Source organism: Elephas maximus, chromosome 15 (genome assembly GCF_024166365.1).
Source record: "Elephas maximus indicus isolate mEleMax1 chromosome 15, mEleMax1 primary haplotype, whole genome shotgun sequence".
In the NCBI taxonomy this organism is placed as follows: domain Eukaryota; kingdom Metazoa; phylum Chordata; class Mammalia; order Proboscidea; family Elephantidae; genus Elephas; species Elephas maximus.
Genome location: NC_064833.1, coordinates 11536950 through 11556550, shown reverse-complemented (window position 1 = coordinate 11556550; position 19601 = coordinate 11536950). Strand labels below are relative to the sequence as shown.

Below are 19601 nucleotides of genomic sequence, written 5' to 3'. Positions count from 1 at the left end.
CCAGTGGCACTTTACACTGAAAGGGGTGAGGAGGAGGACCAAGTTCTTTCACCTTCAGATCGTCAGAAGTTCAAATGGCAAACCATGGAGTAGGGGCTTCATGATGTCTGTGATCACTCTTGTGTATTTACCACTCTGCACTTCAAGGTCAACACCCATCCATCCATGGGAACTCCCCATGTAAATCCCCCTTCCTACTACTCAAAATGCTCTCCCTTGGCCAGTGACTTTGGGGTTTGGTTGTAAGTTCCTAAAGTCAGGGGCCAAGCCTTCATCATTACTGTGCTCTGAGCTTTTTGTACGCTTTAGGTTGACATGTGATTGAAAGGAACCAACGTCTCAAGAAGTAGCTCCTCTCCCCAACATGGTGCAGGATGTCACATTAGGTAATGATGAAACTGTCAACCAGATGTCTGTCACAGCTACTGTGGCTCTTGACAAGACTCTGAGGGAGCACATTGGTGGCATCTGTATGTTGACATTTGCTTGGGCCATTTCAATCATTTGACGGTCACCATGGCAACCATCCATGACCAGTGCTTAGATGTGTGAAAAGAGTGAGACAAGAATAAGCAATGCAGTCATTTAGCTATTCCAGACCAAACCTAACAGAGACTTTTTCCATCAAAGGTCTTCAGAGAGAGTAGTGATGTCTCACAAGAGGGCGTTAAGTTGGCTTGTGCTTAGTATTGATACTTACAGAGCAGGGCAGTGCTCTGTGGTCTGTCTGCTTGTACTTCAGTTGGTCTTACAGCTACATTGGTTTTAGTCTTTTCACACACACAAAAAAATCTGACGGAGCAAAATTGGATGTTTCTAGAAATTTTGCCTATTTGCATATCACTAAATGTTGTAACTTGCTCGCATTGTTTTATTTCTGAATCCAAAATACAATGCATCAGGTAAGCATGTTTTGCAGTAACAGTGGCCATCCCCTCCCGCTGTGTAAACTGTGTCATGGGTGCTTTCCACAGGCACAGAGGACTGGTATCTTGGCACGATTTCTGGGTCCCATTGTGGATATGGCACAGTGGGGTGTTGAAAGGAGACCAGTTCTGGGTGGGGCGGGGGGGTGGTGGTGGTCAGCAGTTAGGCATAGAGTCCTAGCTCTCCACAAGGAAACTGACTGACCTTGGGAAGGTCACTTGGACTGAGCCCAAGGTGTCTCATTGTGGACCAGATAATTTCTGCACGCCCGTCTTGGCTCTAATTTCTATTGTAAATTTATATTTTGAACTTAAGTATCGTGGGGAGGAATGTGAGTTGGAACCTCATTTTGAAGGCACTGAACCTACTTCCTGCCCAGAGGGGCCCCCACTTCTGATAAATTTCATTATCTCTGACTACATAAATTGGGAACTATTTTCACTTTAGTGTGTGAGTGTGTTTTCTCCCCTGCCAATTCATGACACATCAGAAAAGCTACCCTTGGGATTATCACCACCTTTTACAGATGAGGAAACTGAGGCATGGGACAACAGCAGGCTAAGTGAGGTTCCTTTGAGAGCTTCTAATGGTTGTGCCAGTCTTCCTTTAATAAAATAATTTAAAAATGTCTTGGTATTGGAGACACAATGACTATCTTGTTCTTTGGCCAGCGTCAGCTCAGTAGGCAGCCACACTGATACTCCGAGTGATGTCTTGAGAAAATTGTTTCCTTTCTTCAGAAAATGTCATTGCAGTGTTTAACACAAAGGGGCAGTGATCCTAGAAATCACTTAAAACTACTTTCTCTGCTTACCAAGCCAAACCCCAAACCAGCCAACCAAACAGACAAATAGCACAGTTTGTCAATAATTTCTCCCTGTACCAGTCCAATCATGATTAAAAGTAAGAACAGCAGATCCATGTGTATCCCAGAAGAGGTTAGAGGTACCATTTATATATACTGTAAAGTCATGCAAACCATGCTGAAAAGGAGGCAGCTTCATTGTGGTGACGTGGGGAGGAACAAGGCGGTGACAAGCCCCTGCCTGTGTGGGGGCCACCACGCACGTGCATGCATTAGAGGCAGCCAGTGTGATCCACTGGTAAGCTTTGGGTGTGGGAGTGCTGAGCTATACAAAGTCTGTCTACATTACAAGGAGGAGTCAGCCAGTGACCCCTTTAAGTGGGCTTGTTGGAAGGGGTCCATATCGAATCAGAAATGCCGTCCCCCGTGGAGGACAGAGGCATGGAGCCGCTGGGCGTGAAGGGGTCTGTGTCAGTGTCTGTCTCACCCTCGGCAAGGTACCGCTTCTCCCACATCCAGCCTGACCCCCCGCTGGGGCCAAACATGTAATCGTCTCTGTCCTGGGAGATGCTGAAGCCACTCGGAGACCGTTCCAGCTCCTCGTGGTTGACGGACATGAGGGACAGGGGGGTGTCGCTGTCCCGTGTGATGCTGCGTCTCTGCCGGGGGGAGATGTGGTCGGAGACGGGGCCGTGCAGTTCAGCCTGGGAGTGGTAGTTCACTCGAGAGTCGAGAAGAGTCAAGATAGGCAGAACGGTGGGTCTTTCTGCATATGTCGTTGCTGTGGAAGGGAGGGCCGCCTGAATCTTTCCAGAACTGGGTCCCCCTTGGGGCAGGTTCACTGGGCTGTGTGCAAAAAACCCATAGGGGCCGACTTTGTCGATGGGCACCTGGTGGAAGCTGTAGGGGGGCTCAGGGGGGCCTGTCTGAGAATAGTTGCAGATGATGGTTTTCAAATCGGAGTACCTGTTCTCCTCTTTCTTGTCCACATCAGCTGGCGAGGAGGGCCCCTTGGTTGGGTAGTCATCCATGACTTGGACCTGCAGCTGCTCCATGTGTTGCATGTGCATGTCCACGAGGAAATCGAGCTTTTTCCCCATGTCATGAACCTGGAAAACACAAGGAAACGGAATTACTTCTTAGGAGGTGGGGGTCATTGTTAATGGTTCAGAGGAAATACTGCGGTGTTTACTTTTAGCAGGTCCCTCGGTTGTACAAACTGTACTCAACTACGAACCTAAAGGTTGGTGGTTCAAACACACGCAGCAGCACCACAGAAGAAATGCCTGGCAATATGCTTCCATTAAAGTTACAGCCAAAGAAAACTCTATGGAGCAGTTCTACTTTGCAGTGCATGGGTTGCCATGAGTCACAACTGACTCAGCGGTAGTGAGTGTGGTGTTTTTGGTTACTTTTCAGAAGGGAGGAGCACTCTTGCAATTCATAACAATGAGAACTACAGCCAGTAATTTATTATGTGCCTCCGACTTCTGAGGCGCTGCACATTTATTAGTGCTAATCTAGAAATAACCTGGACCCCCTGAGAGGTGCAAATGGTTAAGTGCTTGGCTACTAACCAAAAGGTTGGTGGGTCTAATCCACCCAGAGGAGCCTTGGAAGAAAGATCACAGTCACTGAAGACCCTGTAGGGTATAGGTCTACTGTGAAACACACGGGGTCGCCACGAGTTGGAATAAACTTGACAGCAACCAATTTGGGTTTTGGTTTGGTTTAGAAACATCCCAGGCCAGGGCTTTCCAGAAAGCAAAGGCTGGAAGCAGAGAGATTATTCAAGGACAAGCCTTACACACTGTCTTCATCCCTCAGAGATGAATATGGCCTTTATAATGCTGTTTGACTAGAGCCCGGGTGGCACAGTGGTTAAGAGCTTGGCTGCTAACCAAAAGGTCAGCAGTTCAAACCCACCAGCCGCTCCTTGGAAATCCTATGGGGGGGTTCTACGCTGTCCTACAGGGTCGCTATGAGTCGGAAACGACCCGATGGCATATAACAACGACAATGTTGTTTCAGTCAAGAAGCAGGAGTTCTTGATTTGCAAAAATTTCCTTAGACGGAAGCATGTGGATTGTTGGCATACATCACTTCTACACGGCAATGTAAACCTCGAATATATAAGGACAGTAGTTAGCAAGAACTGAGCTTCACAGACCTGGAGACCCCCCGTAGGAGGCTGGGGGGGCATTGAGAAACTATATTGAAATAAGCTGCCTCTGCTCCTGTCCACATAAATTGGGACTTCGTTTGAATCTTTTTGAGTGTGAACGCATGAGTGTCTGCACATGTGTGAGTGTGATGTTCTCTCCCCAGTCCATAACTCATCAGAAAACACCGCAGGCAGGCATTGTCATCGCCTTTTACAGATGAGGACACTGAGGCACAGTACTGGGTAAGGCATCCATACCTTAATAATAATTAATATTTCTTGTTGCTGTTGTTAGGTGCTATTGAGTTGATTCCAACTCACAGTGACCACTGCCAACAAAGCACTGCATAGTCCTGCGCCATACTCACAATTGTTGCTGTGCTTGAGCCCATCGTTGCAGCCACTGTGTCAATCCATCTCGTTGAGAGTCTTCCTGTTTTTCCTGACCCTCTACTTTACCAGGCATGATGTCCTTCTCCAGGGACTGATCCCTCCTGACAACATCTCCAAAGTATGTGCAATGTAGTCCTGGCTGCCATCCTCACTTCTAAGGAGCATTCTGGCTGTACTTTTTCCAAGACACACTTGTTCATTCTTTTGACAGTCCATGGTATATTCAATATTCATCGCCAACACCACAATTCAAAGGTGTCGATTCTTTTTTAGTCTTCCTTATTCATTGTCCAGCTTTCACATGCATATGAGGCAATTGAAAACACCATGGCTTGGGTCATGTGCACCTTAGTCCTCAAGGTGACATCTTGCTTTTCAACACTTTGAAGAGGTCTTTTGCAGCAGATTCTCCCAAAGCAACGCATCTTTTGATTTCTTGACTGCTGCTTCCGTGGCTGTTGACTGTGGATCCAAATAAAACGAAATCCTTGACAACCTCAATCTTTTCTCTGTTTATCATGATGTTGCTCATTGGTCCAGTTGTGAGGATTTTTGTTTTCTTTATGTTGAGATGTAATCCGTACTGAAGGCTGTGGTGTTTGTTCTTCATCAGTAAGTGCTTCAAGTCCTCTTCACTTTCAACAAGCAAGATTGTGTCATCTGCATAACGCAGATTGTTAAGGAGTCTTCCTCCAATCCTGATGCCCCGTTCTTCTTCATATAGTCCAGCTTCTCAGATTATTTGCTCAGCATACAGATTGAATAGGTATGGTGAAATAATACAACCCTGACACACACCTTTCCTGACTTTGAACCATGCAGTATCCCCTTGTTCTGTTCAAACAACTGCCTCTTGATCCTTGTGCAGATTCCTCATGAGCACAATTAAGTGTTCCAGAATTCCCATTCTCTTCTCTGCTATGTTATCCATAATTTGTTATAATACACAGTTGTATGCCTTAGCATAGTCAGTATAACACAGGTAACATGTTCCCGGTAGTCTCTGCTTTCAGAACAGGATCCATCTAACATCAGCAATGATATCCTTGGTTCCATGTCCTCTTCTAAATTCGGATTGATTTTCTGACAGTTCCCTGTTGATACACTGCTGCAGCTACTTTTGAATAATGATCAGTAAAATTTTGCTTGCATATGATATTAATGATATTGCTCAATAATTTCCACATTTGGTTGGGTCACCTTTCTTTGGAATGTGTGCAATTACGGATCTCTTCCAGTCGGTTGGCCAGGTCGCTGTCTTCCAAATTTCTTGGCATAGATGAGTAAGCACCTCCAGTACTACATCCATTTGTTGAAACATCTCAATTGGTATTCGGTCAATTCCCGGGGCCTTGTTTTTCGCCAGTGCCTCCAGTGCTGCATGGACTTCCTCTTTCAGTACTGTGGGTTCCTGATAATATGTTATCGCCTGAAATGGCTGAACATTGACCAATTCTTTTTGGTATAGTGACTCTGTGTATTCCTTCTATCTTCTTTTGATGCTTCCTGTGTCATTTAATATTTTCCCCATAGAATCCTTCAGTATTGCAACTCAAGGCTTAAATCTTTTCTTCAGTTCTTTCAGCTTGAGAAATGCTGAGCGTGTTCTTCCCTTTTGGTTTTCTAACTCCACGTCTTTGCATATGTTATCATAACACTTTACTTTGTCTTCTTACTCTTTGAAATATTCTGTTCAGCTCTTTTATTTCATCATTTTTTCCTTTTGCTTTAGCTACTTGACTTTAAAGAACAATTTGTAGAGTCTCTTCTCACACCCATTAGGTCTTTTCTTTCTTTCCTGTCTTTTTAATGACCTCTTGTTTTCTTCATGTGTGATGCCTTTGATGTCATTCCACAACTCATTTGGTCTTCAGACATTAGTGTTCAACGTTTCAAATCTATTTTTAGATAGTCTCTAAATTCAGGTGGGATATACCCAAGGTCCTACTTTGGCTTTCGTGAACTTGTTCTAATTTTCTTCAGTTTCAGTTTGAACTTGCATATGAGTAATTGATGGTCTGATTTGCAGTTGGTCCCTGGCCTTGTTCTGACTGATTATTGAACTTTTCCATTGTCTCTTCCCACAGACATAGTCGATTTGATTCCTGTGTATTCTGTCTGGCGAGGTCCATTTGTACAGTCGCTGTTTATATGGGTGAAAAAAGGTATTTGCAATGAAGAAGTTGTCTGTCTTGCAAAATACAATCTTGTGATCTCTGGCATTGTTTCTATCACCAAGGCCATGTTTTCCAACTACCAACCCTTCTTTGTTTCCAACTTTCACATTCCAATCATCAGTAATTATCAGTGCATCCTGATTGCATGTTCGATCAATTTCAGACTGCAGAAGTTTGTAAAAATCTTTGATTTCTTCATCTTTTGCCTTAGTGGTTGGTGCATAAATTTGAATAATAGTCATATTAACTGGTCTTCCATGTAGGCATATGGATATTATCCTATCACTAACAGCGTTGTACTTCAGAATAGATCTTGAAATGTTCTTTTTGACAATGAATGCAACACCATTCCTCTTTAAGTCATCATTCCCCGTGTAGTAAACCATATGATTGTCTGATTCAAAACGACCAATACCAGTCTATATCAGCTCACTAATGCCTAGGACACTGACCTGTATGCATTCCATTTCATTTTTAATGATTTCTAATTTTCCTAGATTCATACTTCGTACATTCCAGGTTCTGCTTATTAATGGATGTTTGTAGCTGTTTCTTCTCATTTTGAGTTATGCCACGTCAGCAAATGAAGGTCCTGAAAGCTTGACTCATTAAAGTTGACTCTACTTTGAGGAGGCAGCTCTTCCCCAGTCGTATTTTAAGTGTTTTCCAACCGATGGGCTCATCTTTCGGGACTATATCAGACTATGTTCCACTGCTTTTCATAAGGTTTTCATTGGCTAATCCTTTTCAGAAAGTAGACCGCTGGGTCCTTCTTCCTAGTTTGTCTTACTCTGGAAGCTCAGCTGAAACCTGTCCGCCATGGGTGACCCTGCTGGTATTTGAATACCGGCGGCATAGCTTCTAGCATCGTAGCAACACACAAGGCCCCACAGTACGACAGACTGACAGATGCTTGGGGGCATTAATACTTAGATGGCAGTTCATTAGTATCCAACGCTGTTTTATGCACTTTAAAAACATTAACCAATTTAATTTTCACAATACCCCTATGAGATGGATTCTATTATTATCTCTGTTTTACAGGTGAGGAAACAGAGGTACCAAGAGATGAGTTGTCAAAGATCAGAAACCTAGTAAATGGAAGAGCTGAGATGAAGAATTAACATTTAAAAATGAAAAATGACATTCTAGATATGCCAAAAAGAGAAGAATCATCCACATTTTCTGTCACCTCCCCTGCAGGGATCCGATTTTGGGTTATGAATAAAATAAAAGGATTGCTATGAATCCCAGAGGAAGCTGGCAGAGCCATTTATCACATGTAAAGTCAGGCAGACTGTGCTAAAACGTAAGCTGCTTTACTATGGGGGCAAGAGGTGAGCTCAGCAAGATGCTGTGGGTGAATGGGTTTCTCTTTCTGTCCTGGACGAGCCCCACCTATAGCCTGTCCGCCCCAGCCCTCTTCACACTGGCCACCCACTGACCTGGACTTGGAGGAAAGGAGGATCAAGGTACAATAAATGGGAGGAAGGGAACTCCCATTTCTTCTTAAATTTATTTATTTTTTGTTGTTGTTGAAAATGTACACAGCAAAACATACACCAATTCAACAATTTCTACATGTACAGTTCAGTGACATTGATTACATTCCTCTAGTTGTGCAACCATCCTCACCCACCTTTTCTGAATTATTCCTCCACCATTAACATGAAATCATTGCCCTCTAAGCTTCCCATCTAACCTTTCGAGTTGCTGTTGTCACTTTTATCCCATATAGATAATTCTGTAAAAGTCCCAATGCTCGAGGCAGACATTCTTTACTAATTAAGCTAAACTACTGTTGGGTTTAAAGAAGACTTCAGGGGATTTTTGTTTGTTTGTTTAATGTTTAAAGATTATCTCAGGGCAATAGTTTCAGGGGTTCATCCAGAGTCTATGGCTCCAGAGTGTCTGGTTTCCAAGAGAATGTGAAATTCTGTTCCACATTTTTCCCTCTTTTGATCAGGATTCTTGTGTAGAATCTTTGATCAAAATGTTCAGCAATGATAGCCAAGCACCATCCAGTTTTTCTGCTCTCATGGCAAAGGAGTCAGTTGCAACTAACACTTCTTAAGGGATCACCATGAAGCAGTTGATGTGTCAACCATTTGTATATGCTATTTCATTCAGTTCTCTTAAGAACCCTGCATAATAACAGTAGCCACCATTTGTTGAGTATTAGCTGTGTTGCCAGCAACTAGTCTAGGTAATGTATATGTATCAATTCATTTAATCCTCATAGCAGCCACATGAGGTGTTAAAATCCCCATTTTACATATGAGGAAACTGAGGCTCAGAACAGCTAATTAATTTGCACACGATGGCCTAGACATTAAGTGCTAAATCACGGATTAAATTCCATATCCTTTTTCGAATAGTAGAAGCTATTACTCGAGTCCATTATCGCCTTAAGAAAAATGGCATTTGTGAATAAATTTTATATAATTGTTTTTTTGGTGAGGGAAGGACAAGACCTACCTGTTTTTCTACTTTTACAAATTTTCCCATCATGCTTTGGTCTTCAACTTCTGATGTGGATGCTCTGGCTACATATGGTTCATTCCTAGGAAAAAGTCAACAGTTACATAAGAGCACTAGATCCCTTTTTGCTTTGCAAGGCTGTTCCTGGGAGGCAGGCCTAGGCCGATGGACTGATGATTCCTCGCCTCAAGCCTATGCAGCCTGGAGGAGGCCACTCAGCTCTGGAGGCACATGTGAGTCAGAAAAAGCCAGCATTTTCCTGATTTCAACACCAGTCATTGTCTCATGCTTACCTTCACTGCAGGAAATTTTGAAACCAAATATTAAGTTGCTGTTAAAGAACCTCTGTGTCACAGCTGGACACAAAGTTGGATGATGCAATTGGTTAATACGCTCAGCTGCTAACTGAAAAGGTGGAGGTTTGAGTCCACCAAGAGGTGCCTCAAAAGAAAGGCCAGGCGATCTATTTCTGAAAGTCAGTCAATGAAAACCCTACGGAACACTGGTCTACTCTGACACCCGCGCAGTTACCACGAGTCAGAATCGACTCGACAGCAACTGGTACTGGCTGGTGTCAAAGATAATAAAACGACTAACAATGCCTCAAGTGCTTGATTCCTCTAAATTAAAGTCGTTACCTTTCAACACCAGACTATTGATTGAGAACTTCTACTCTAAGGGTGTGTCTGTGTGGGGTGTGTATATGTGTGTGTGTGTAGGGGAGGTGGTTGTTGTTGTTGTTAGGTGCCATCCAGTCAGTTCTAATTCATAGTGACCCCTTGCACAATAGAACGAAACACTGCCTGGCCCTGTGGCATCCTCACAATCGTTGCTACCTTTGAGCCCATCGTTGCAGCCACTGTGTTAATTCATCTCACTGAGGGTCTTCCTCTTTTTCGTGACCCTCTACTTTACCAAGCATGATGTCCTTCTCCAGGGACTGATCCCTCCTGAAAACATGTCCAAAGTATGTGAGACACAGTCTCGCCATCCTTGCTTCTAAGGAGCATTCAGGTTGCACTTCTTCCAAGACAGATTTATTCTTTCTTTTGGCAGTCTATGGTATATTCAATATTCTTCTCCAACACCACAATTCAAAGGCGTCAACTCTTCTTTGGTCTTCCTTATTCCTTGTCCAGCTCTCGCAAGCATATGAGGTGACTGAAAACATCACGGCTTGGGTCAGGCACACCTTAGTCATCAAGGTGACCTCTTTGCTTTTCAACACTTTAAAGAGGTCTTTTGCAGCTGATTTGCCCAATGCAATGTGTCTTTTGATTTCTTGACTGCTGCTTCCATGGGTGTTGATTGTGGATCCAAATAAAATGAAATCCTTGACAACCTCAATCTTTTCTCCATTTATCATGATGTTGCTTATTGGTCCAGTTGTGAGGATTTTTGTTTTCTTTATGTTGATGTGTAAACCATACTGAAGGCTGTGGTGTTTGATCTTCATCAGTAAGTACTTCAAGTCCTCTTCACTTTCAGCAAGCAAGGTTGTGTCATCTGCATAACGCAGGTTGTTAATAAGTCTTCCTCCAATCCTGATGCCCAGTTCTTCTTCATATAGTCCAGCTTCTCAGATTATTTGTTCAGCATACAGATTGAATAGGTATGGTGAAAGGATACAACCCTGACACACACCTTTCCTGACCTTAAACCATGCAGTATCCCCTTGTTCTGTCCGAACTACTGCCTCTTGATCCATGTACAGATTCCTCATGGACACAATTAAGTGTTCCGGAATTTCCATTCTCCCCAGTGTTATCCATAATTTGTTTGCCTTAGCATAGTAAACAGGTAAACGTTTTTCTGGTATTCTCTGTTTCAGCCAGGATCCATCTGACATCAGCAGTGCTATCCCTGGTTTCACGTCCTTTTCTAAATCTGGCTTAAATATCTGGCAGTTCCCTTTCGATGTACTGCTACAGCCGCTTTTGAATGATTAGCAAAATTTTGCTTGCATGTTGTAGTAATGATATTGTTTGATAATTTCCGCGTTTGGTTGGATCACTTTTCTTGGGAATAGGCATGTGGATCTCTTCCAGTATATTGGCCAGGTAGCTGTCTTCCAAATTTCTTGGCATAAACAAGTGAGCACTTCCAGCTCTGTTTCTGTTTGTTGAAAGATCTCATTTGGTATTCCGTCAATTCCTGGAGCCTTGTTTTTTGCCAATGCCATCAGTGCAGCTTGGACCTCTTCTTTCAGTTCCTGATCATATGCTACCTCCTGAAATGATTGAACATTGACCAATTCTTTTTCATTCAGTGACTCTGTGTATTCCTTCTATCTTCTTTTGATGCTTCCTGCGTCTTTTAATATTTTCCCTATAGGATCCTTCAGTATTGCAACTCAAGGTTTAAATTTTTTCTTCAGTCCTTCCAGCTTGAGAAATGCTGAGCGTGTTCTTCCCTTTTGGTTTTCTGTCTCCAGGTTTTTGTTCTTGAGCAGCCTTTTGAAATATTCTGCTCAGCTCTTCTACTTCATTTTTTCCTTTTGCTTTAGCGACTCGACGTTCAAGAGTAAGTTTCAGAGTCTCTTCTGACATCCACTTCTGTAGTCTGAAATTGATCGAACTGCAATCAAGATGCACTGATAATTACTAGTGATTGGAATGTGAAAGCTGGAAACAAAGAAGGATTGGTAGTTATAAAATATGGCCTTGGTGATAGAAACAATGCCAGAGATTGCATGATTGAATTTTGCAAGGCCTTTTTTTGCAAAATTGTTAGGTTGTTAGGTCTTTTCTTTGTCCCCATCTTCTTAATGACCTCTTGCTTTCTTCATGTATGATGTCCTTGATGTCATTCCACAGCTTGTCTGGAATTAGTGTTCAGTATGTCAAATCTATTCTTGAGATGTTCTCTAAATTCAGGTGGGATATACTCAAGGTCCTACTTTGGCTCTCGTTGACTTGTTCTAATTTTCTTCAGTTTCAACTTGAACTTGCATACGAGCAATTGATGGTCTGTGCCACAGTCGGCCTCTGGCCTTATTCTGACTGATTATACTGCGCCTTTCCACTGTTTCTTCCCACAGATATGGTCGATTTGATCACTGTGTATTCCGTCTGGCGAGGTCCATATATATAGTTGCCCTTTATGTGGGTGAAAAAAGGTATTTGCAATGAAGAAGTCTTTGGTCTTGCAAAATTCAATCATGCAATCTCTGGCATCGTTTCTATCACCAAGGCCATATTTTATAACTACCAGTCCTTCTTTGCTTCCAGCTTTCACATTCCAATCACCAGTAATTATCAGTGCATCCTGATTGTAGTTCGATCAATTTCAGACTACGGAAGTTGGTAAAAATCTTCTATTTCTTCATCTTTGGCCTCGGTTGGTGAGTAAATTTGAATAAATGTCATATTAATTGGTCTTCCTCGTAGGCATATGGATATTATCCTATCACTGACAGAGTTGTACTTCAGGATAGATCTTGAAATGTTCTTTTTGACGAAGAATCAAAATATCATTCCTTTTTAAGCTGTCATTCCTGGCGTAGTAGACCATCTGATTGTCCGATTCAAAATGGCCAATACCAGTCCATTTCTGCTTACTAATGCCTAGGATATCGATCTTAATGTATTCCATTTCATTCTTGACAGTTTCCCATTTTCCTAAATTCATACGTGTGGGGGGGGGGCAGTGTGTCTAATCTATGAAATTCTATACAGTGGACATGTGGACATAAATATTTCAACTGGTTCATTCCGTTAAGAATGAAAAACAAATGTTAAATCTGGAAAATGGTGCAAAAGATGATGCAGGTGGAAAATGGTATTGAGATGTGCATTGCATTTGTTCTTTGGCTGTGCATAGTTAAGATCTAGTGCAATTCCAGTGAATTTTAATACCTGTGTGGTCTACATACACAAGTACTTTCAGGGAGCCTAGATATTGTTCTGATCTGCAACTCATCATGGGGATGACACAGGACCAGGCAGTGTTTCCTTCCATTGTGCATGGGGCCACCATGAGTCAGGCTGACCCAACAGCCACTAACAACAGCAACAAGACATTGCACCCAACCATTAATGTTAAGTACTTTCGACATAGCTGATTTCTCTTTCAGAAGCTACTGACTCCTGGCAAGTCCTCGATCCAGCAGGCTGAGCAGTCTGAGCAGTCTTGAATTAAAGCAGAGGTCAAAATATGATGGCCCGTGTGCTAAATCCAGCCCACCTGTGTGTTTTCTTTGGCTTACAGAGTTTTAAAACATTTAAGCCATCTTAAAAATGAGGATTTACAGTGTACACCATATAATTTAATTTAGATATAAAGTATAAAGTAGGCAAATATAAAAGATGCTGTTGGAAGTCAAGATAATTGCTATCCAGGTGGGTGAGGCTTGCTCTTAGGGTACCGGTAATATTCTGTAAAATTCATTGAGGTGTACATTTTTGCACTCTTCTCTGTGTGCACATTATATTACACTTCAATAAGAAGTAAAGAAAGAGCCAAGGAAAGGAATTTTTTTTTTTTTTTCAGGATCCAGAGCAAGCTGTTCATGGGCTTTGGTGCCACAAGCCCCACCTGGGAGACTGTTGGGATGGGTAGGTGAAGGCTGTCCCCTTCTGAGACTTCTTGTGTTTTGGAGTAGATGGAGGTCCAGGGGTGAAAATCATATCTATTCTGAAAGAGAAAATGCACAAGGGGGTGGGCATTAAATCACACAGCTTGTACCAAGAGGAAAACAAATAAGTCTATTCATTCTGAAGTCAGGTATGGGTTTGGAATATATAAATGGAGAAGGAGCAAGGGAGAGAGAAAGAGAAAGAGGGAAAGAGGAGAGAGAGAGTAGAGACAGAGAGAGGGGGAAGAGAAAGAAGAGAGAGGGAAAGAGGAGAGGGAGATGGAGAGAAAGAAGATAAAGGAGAGAAAGAGGGGGGAGAGATAGAGAGAGAAAAGGAGGAGAAGGATGAGGAGAGGGAGGGGGGTGAGAAAGAAAAGGAGAGGGTCAGCTTATGACTTCAATACATTATCATTCTTTGTTGTCCTGTGGGACCCAGAGCACCTGCCCATCGCAGGGGAGAGGGAGGCAGACTAACCAACCACCAAGACAGGGTGAGAGTTGCACCTTGTTATTCTTATAGGAAATGTCATTTATGAGCTGCAAGCCTATCTCCTCTTCCAGCTCTTTTATCCCACCCCAAAACATCTAGTTAGGGAGTTTTTACTGCCAAATCCTGGGCTCCGTTTTCAGCTGTGCAGAATACTTCTGCTCCACCGGCTTCTCTGGCCATTAGAGTGACAGATCTGACACCAGCTCCAGCCTCCTGCTTCCATTTCAGCACAAGGCACTGGCTGCTTCCTGAGACAGTGATCCACGGCTGTCTGGGCTCATAGTCTTCATGGTCCTGGGTCTGCCATGAGCCTTCAAGACCACTCCTTATCCTCCTCCCCACCCCAAGCCCTGCAAACAGGACAGGGGATTTTTTCGCCGGTTGTGCTTAAGCAGGGTTTGAGCCTTCCCCCTCCCCACCTTCAAGACCTTGAAGGCTCATGGCAGACCCAGGACCATGAAGACTATGAGCCCAGACAGCGGTGGATCACTGCCTCTTATCTAGAAGCCCAGCTGCTCCTCCAGTGACACTAATATGCTAAATCACCTGCCTGTCTCCCCGGCCTACCAAAGTGTCAGCACGGCCTGGGGACACACAATTAGCTATTCAGACAGTCAACCTCCAGCGCCAACTCATAGAAGCACATTTGCCTGATGAAGATGGAAAGCTATGTCTGCAATGGCCTACTGCAGACACATTAAAGCTGGCCGATACTTTTGGAGTCTCACGTCCTTGACATCAAGCTGCTTAGACAATACATAAATGATGCCAAAAGGGAAAAAACAGAGAGCCAAACTTGGACAAATAACAGACCTTTAGGCTCAGACTCCATTCATGTACTCCTTCATTCAGCAGGCATTGAGCACCGGCTGTGTTCCTGCCACTATGCTAGGCAGTCAAAGTTGACATCCTGGTCAGGAATAATCACACCTCCAACCCATGGCACCATTACCTTCCCTCCCGTTCCACGTGTATGCTCCTATTAGCTCCGCAGGACAACCCAGTGGGGAAATATTATTCAGGTGAGGAAACTGAAGCTCAGAGAAGGTTCACGTCAATTTGCAATCTCATGTAGCTCAGAGGATGAGCTCCAAATAGGACTTAATATTCTGATGGCCAGTTCTACATCTCTAGACATGACACTATCCTTTATTTTTTAATTTTTTTTTTCTTTTTAAAAGGATTTCTTTTGTAAGTCACTAAAAAAGATTTGATAAATTTAAAAAGTAGGAAAACTATAAATCACACATACCCCTATCATCTCAATATAGCCCCTGTAGTCCCTGAGGTTTAGTCCCTGAGGGCAAGTCCTTGTACTCTTTTTTCTACCTTCCTCTGTGGGAGAGTCTATGTGTGTCCTATGTATTGCTGAGAAAATATGTGTATGCTTTTGTGGAGCTCTGGTGGTGCAGGGATTAAGGGCTCGGCTGTTAACCAAAAGGTCAGTAGTTCAAATCCACCAGCTGCTCCTTGGGAACCCTATGGCGCAGTTCTACTTTGTCCTATAGGGTCACTATGAGTCGGAATCAACTCAACAGCAACGGGTTTGGTTTTTTCATGCTTTTGTAATCATATTGTACATATATATTTGTTAATATCATCACCAGATCTAGGCACAGTATGTATGTCTGTATAAATGTATATATATATTTGTATTATATTTGTAATACTGATTGTATTTTTTGTAATTATGTCATGCATATCTTTTCACAGATCACATAATTTTAAAAATATCATTGTATACTTTTTCTAAATGTCATTTGATGGCTGCATGATTTTTTTATTGTGGTAAAATATTCCTAATAAATATTTGCTATTTTAAGCATTTTAAGTATACAATTCAGTGGTATTAATTATATTCACAGTGTTATATAACCAAAACCAAAAAACCAGACCCATTGCCGTCTAGTTGATTCTGACTCAGCTGTACAACCCTCATCATTATTTATTTTCCATACTTTGTCAACACCCTGAAGAGAAACTCTGTACCCATTAAGCAATAGCTCTCCATTCGTCCTTCCCTCCAACCTCTGGTAGTCATGCCTTTCTGTCTCTGCATTTGTCAGCTCTAGGTATTTCATATCAATAGGATCACACAGTATTTCTCCTTTTGTGTCTGGCTTATTTCATTTGGCATCATGTTTTCAAGGCTTGTCCATGTTGCAGCATGTATCAAAACTTCATTTCTCTTTATGGCTGAACAATCTTTCATTATATGTATAAACCCCATTTTGTTTATCCTTTCGTCTTTGATTGTGCACCACTTTTTTTTTGTTGTTTTTTGTCCTTTATAAAAGAGAAATTTATTTTCTCACAGTCCTGGAGGCTAAAAGTCCAAATGATGGTGCATAAGTTTTTAATGAGAGCAGGTATCATGCTTTTCTTAATCACTCTTTTCTAATTGCAGAAGTGTGGTGTTATGAGAGGGAACACGGGCTTTGCAACCAGTTGGACCTGGTTTGACTCCCAGCTCTGCTACCAAGTCGCGGGATAATTTTGACATTTGAGCTTCTGTTTCCTCATCTATAAAATGCCACCTACAATTGAATACCTTATGGGATCATAAGGAGCTCTGGTGGCTCAGTGGTTAAGAGCTTGGCTGCTAACCAAAAGGTCGGCAGTTTGAATCCATCAGCTGCTGCTTAGAAACCCTATGGAGCAACCCTAGTCTGTCCTATAGCATTGCTATGAGTCAGAATTCACTTGACGGCAATGAGGTTTTTTTGGGGGGGGGGTTATGGGGTTAAAGGAATTAGACACATATATGTAAAACACATAGGAACTCAATAAAATGGTTTGCATTATTTAGTTAGGAATTGATGATGCTTCCCTATTTTCACTATTATAAGTAACACTTGATGAACATCTTTGCTCTTAAATTTCCCCCTGCATTCTGGATTATTTCTGTCTGCCTTTCACCTTAAACTTGGCTTTCACTCCTTAGTGGACAGGAGAGCACAGTCCCTCTAGATGCGACTGCCTTACCTCGCCTGAAGGTACTTTATCCTGGAAAGCATGTCAAGATGTCCTGCGGAGTACTGCTCGATCACATCCTTCACGTCGTAAGGCCTCAGAGTCTCCTTGAATTTTTTCTTATAGAGACGGAACTGGAGAATTCTGCAAGGCGGAGTAGATGCATTTCTGAGTCAGGGGTAAAGAGTGAAGGGAACCTTAACATGGGGCTAGCAAACTGAGAGGCAGGATAAAAAGGAACCAAAGAGAAAAAGGCTGACTGGGGACAACTTTCAGCTCCTGGCATTAGTTCAGTCCCTCAGACCACACAGGAAAAGGCTGGCTAGCCCCTCGCCTTCATGACCACCACCGTTAAATCATTTGAATAATAAGTAAACAATGACAAGAAGATATAGCATTTATTGTGCTCTCATTATATGTCAGCATTGAGCCAACTGTGATATAAGCCATCCTAAAGAGATCAACTTATAGATACCAAATTTTCTCCAAGAGACTTAGCATCTCCTTGGGGCCACCTAGCTGACAAAGTCAGAGCTGGTCCTCAAACCCAGGTTTGTATGCTGACAAAGTCTGTGCTTTTAATCACTGTGTCACACTGCTTTCTATTTCAATTCAGCTGATATACCTCCTCTTCATTAGCATCTTAAATTCTCCTGCTCATGAGCTCCTAGCAAAGACAACTAAGCCTGCTTTCTCCAATTTTTCTCAGGTTTCTTACAACATGGAGCACCCAGAACTAATAAATGTGGCCACCCTTACCTTCATCTTCCTAGGAACCAGTAAACTCACCACCCAAGGTAACTAATGCTCCTTGAGGACCGAATCAGGAAGTGACTCCTGTTAAGCATCAATTAAACCCCCTAATCAATGGTCAGTGTTATGAAGCCCAGCTGACCCCATATCGTCCCATCTTGTACTTGCACAGTTAGATTTTATGGTGCATCAAGATGCATCTTGGTCGTCATAGCCCATCACGCCAGCACCTAAGTATTTTGGCATATTGATTATGTGATCCAATTTACTTACCATCCCTCCCAACACTATGTCATTTTTATAAGCCTGCTTTTTATATAGCTCTGTCTAAGGTAGGGGAGCACTGGTGGCTCGGCTGCTAACCAAAAAGTTGGCAGTTGGAATCCATCACTTCCTCCTTGGTAACCCTATAGGGCAGTTCTGTTTTGTCCTATAGGGACCCTATGAGTTAGAGTCGACTCGATGGCAATGGGTTTGGTTTTTTGGTTTGTCTAAGGTAGGAGCTGGCAAACTATAGCTTGTGGGCCAAATCTGGCCCTCTTCCTGTTTCTGTAAATAGTTTTATTGGAACACAGCCATACCCATTCATTATATGTTATCTTTGGCTGTCTTTGCACTACAATGGCAGAGTTGAATATTTTCAACAGAGACTATATTATGACAAAGTCTAAAATATTTACTATCTGGCCCTTTACAGAAAAAGTTTGCTGACCCCTGAACTAAGGTGACAATAAAAATGCTAAAAAGGACAGGGCAGAGCCCAAAACCCTGAAGCATCCCAGCAAAGACTCCCTCCAGGTTGACACAGATTCATTAATGTATATTCCTTGAATAAGATCATTTAACCAATTATGAATCCAGGTAGTTGTGTTCTCCTTCAAACATATTGCAGTCATATTGTACATAATAGTATCATAAGAAATGGGTCAAACATTTTGCTGAGATCCACATATTATAATACATTGTAGTGGCTTGACCTATTGGACCGGGAACCTTGCAGAATATATCATGACTAGTTCTTGGAGAACCCAAGTTAATTTCTAGAAATCACTTTCTTTCTTGTTGAGTGCTTACAAGCCCATATCCTGATGAAGTTTTCTTTAAGGAGGAGACTATTTTTATTTTCTTGCAAAACAGAAATAGCCAGGGTGGATTATAATCTCATCCAATACAAACAAAAAATTCCATAATTGATAATCTTGTTAAAAATGGCAACGAAAAGAACTGTATAGAAGAAGAGAGGCAGAAGAAAAGGTATTCTGAGGAAGCACTGGTCAGTGCACTGCTGTCCCCCCGCCCCTTTTAAAATAAATGGTGGCTAAGGTCAGAAAGGAGTCCTGGGTGGTGAAATGGGACATCAAGATGCTCAGCTATTAACTGAAAGGTCGGAGGTTCAAGTCCACCCAGAGGTGCCTCAGAAGAAAGACCTGGCAATCTACTTCCAAAACATCAGCCATTGAAAACTCTATGGAGCACAGCTCTACTCTGATCATATGGGGTCGCCATGAGTTGGGATTGACTTGACAGCAACTGGTTTAGGGTCAGAAAGAGGGTGGCAATTGGAAACACTGTTAGGAGTCCTGGGGAAGCATTTTTATAAAAAAACAAGCAAGAATCACCCATAATGACTTGCTAATGCATGAATCATTTTCCTTTAAGTAGCATCCTCTCTGTTGTGTTTTACATGAGTGGACTCCAAATCTGAGTTGGGAGTTACTGAGGGGACTTCCTACCCACCTTCCTGAATCCCAACAGCACTTCCTGCCCACCTTCCCGAATCCCAACAGCACTTCCTGCCCTCCTTCCTGGATCCCAGCAGCACTTCTTCCCCACCTTCCTGAATCCCAACAGCACTTCCTGCC

At 42.6% G+C, this 19601-nt stretch overlaps 1 protein-coding gene across 1 annotated transcript in view; it reads right to left on the bottom strand.

Moving 5' to 3' along the window:
• Positions 1-1066: 1066 nt before the first annotated feature.
• KCNQ3 (potassium voltage-gated channel subfamily Q member 3) overlaps positions 1067-19601 on the bottom strand; it is a 362080-nt gene continuing 343545 nt past the window's right edge. Inside the window, exons 12-15 of the mRNA XM_049853758.1 lie at positions 16999-17130; positions 13484-13582; positions 8945-9029; positions 1067-2841 (exon numbers count right to left, since the gene is read on the bottom strand). Of these exons, the coding sequence (XP_049709715.1) occupies positions 2107-2841; positions 8945-9029; positions 13484-13582; positions 16999-17130 (1051 nt within the window). The 3' untranslated portion in view covers positions 1067-2106. The remainder of the gene's footprint in view (positions 2842-8944; positions 9030-13483; positions 13583-16998; positions 17131-19601) is intronic.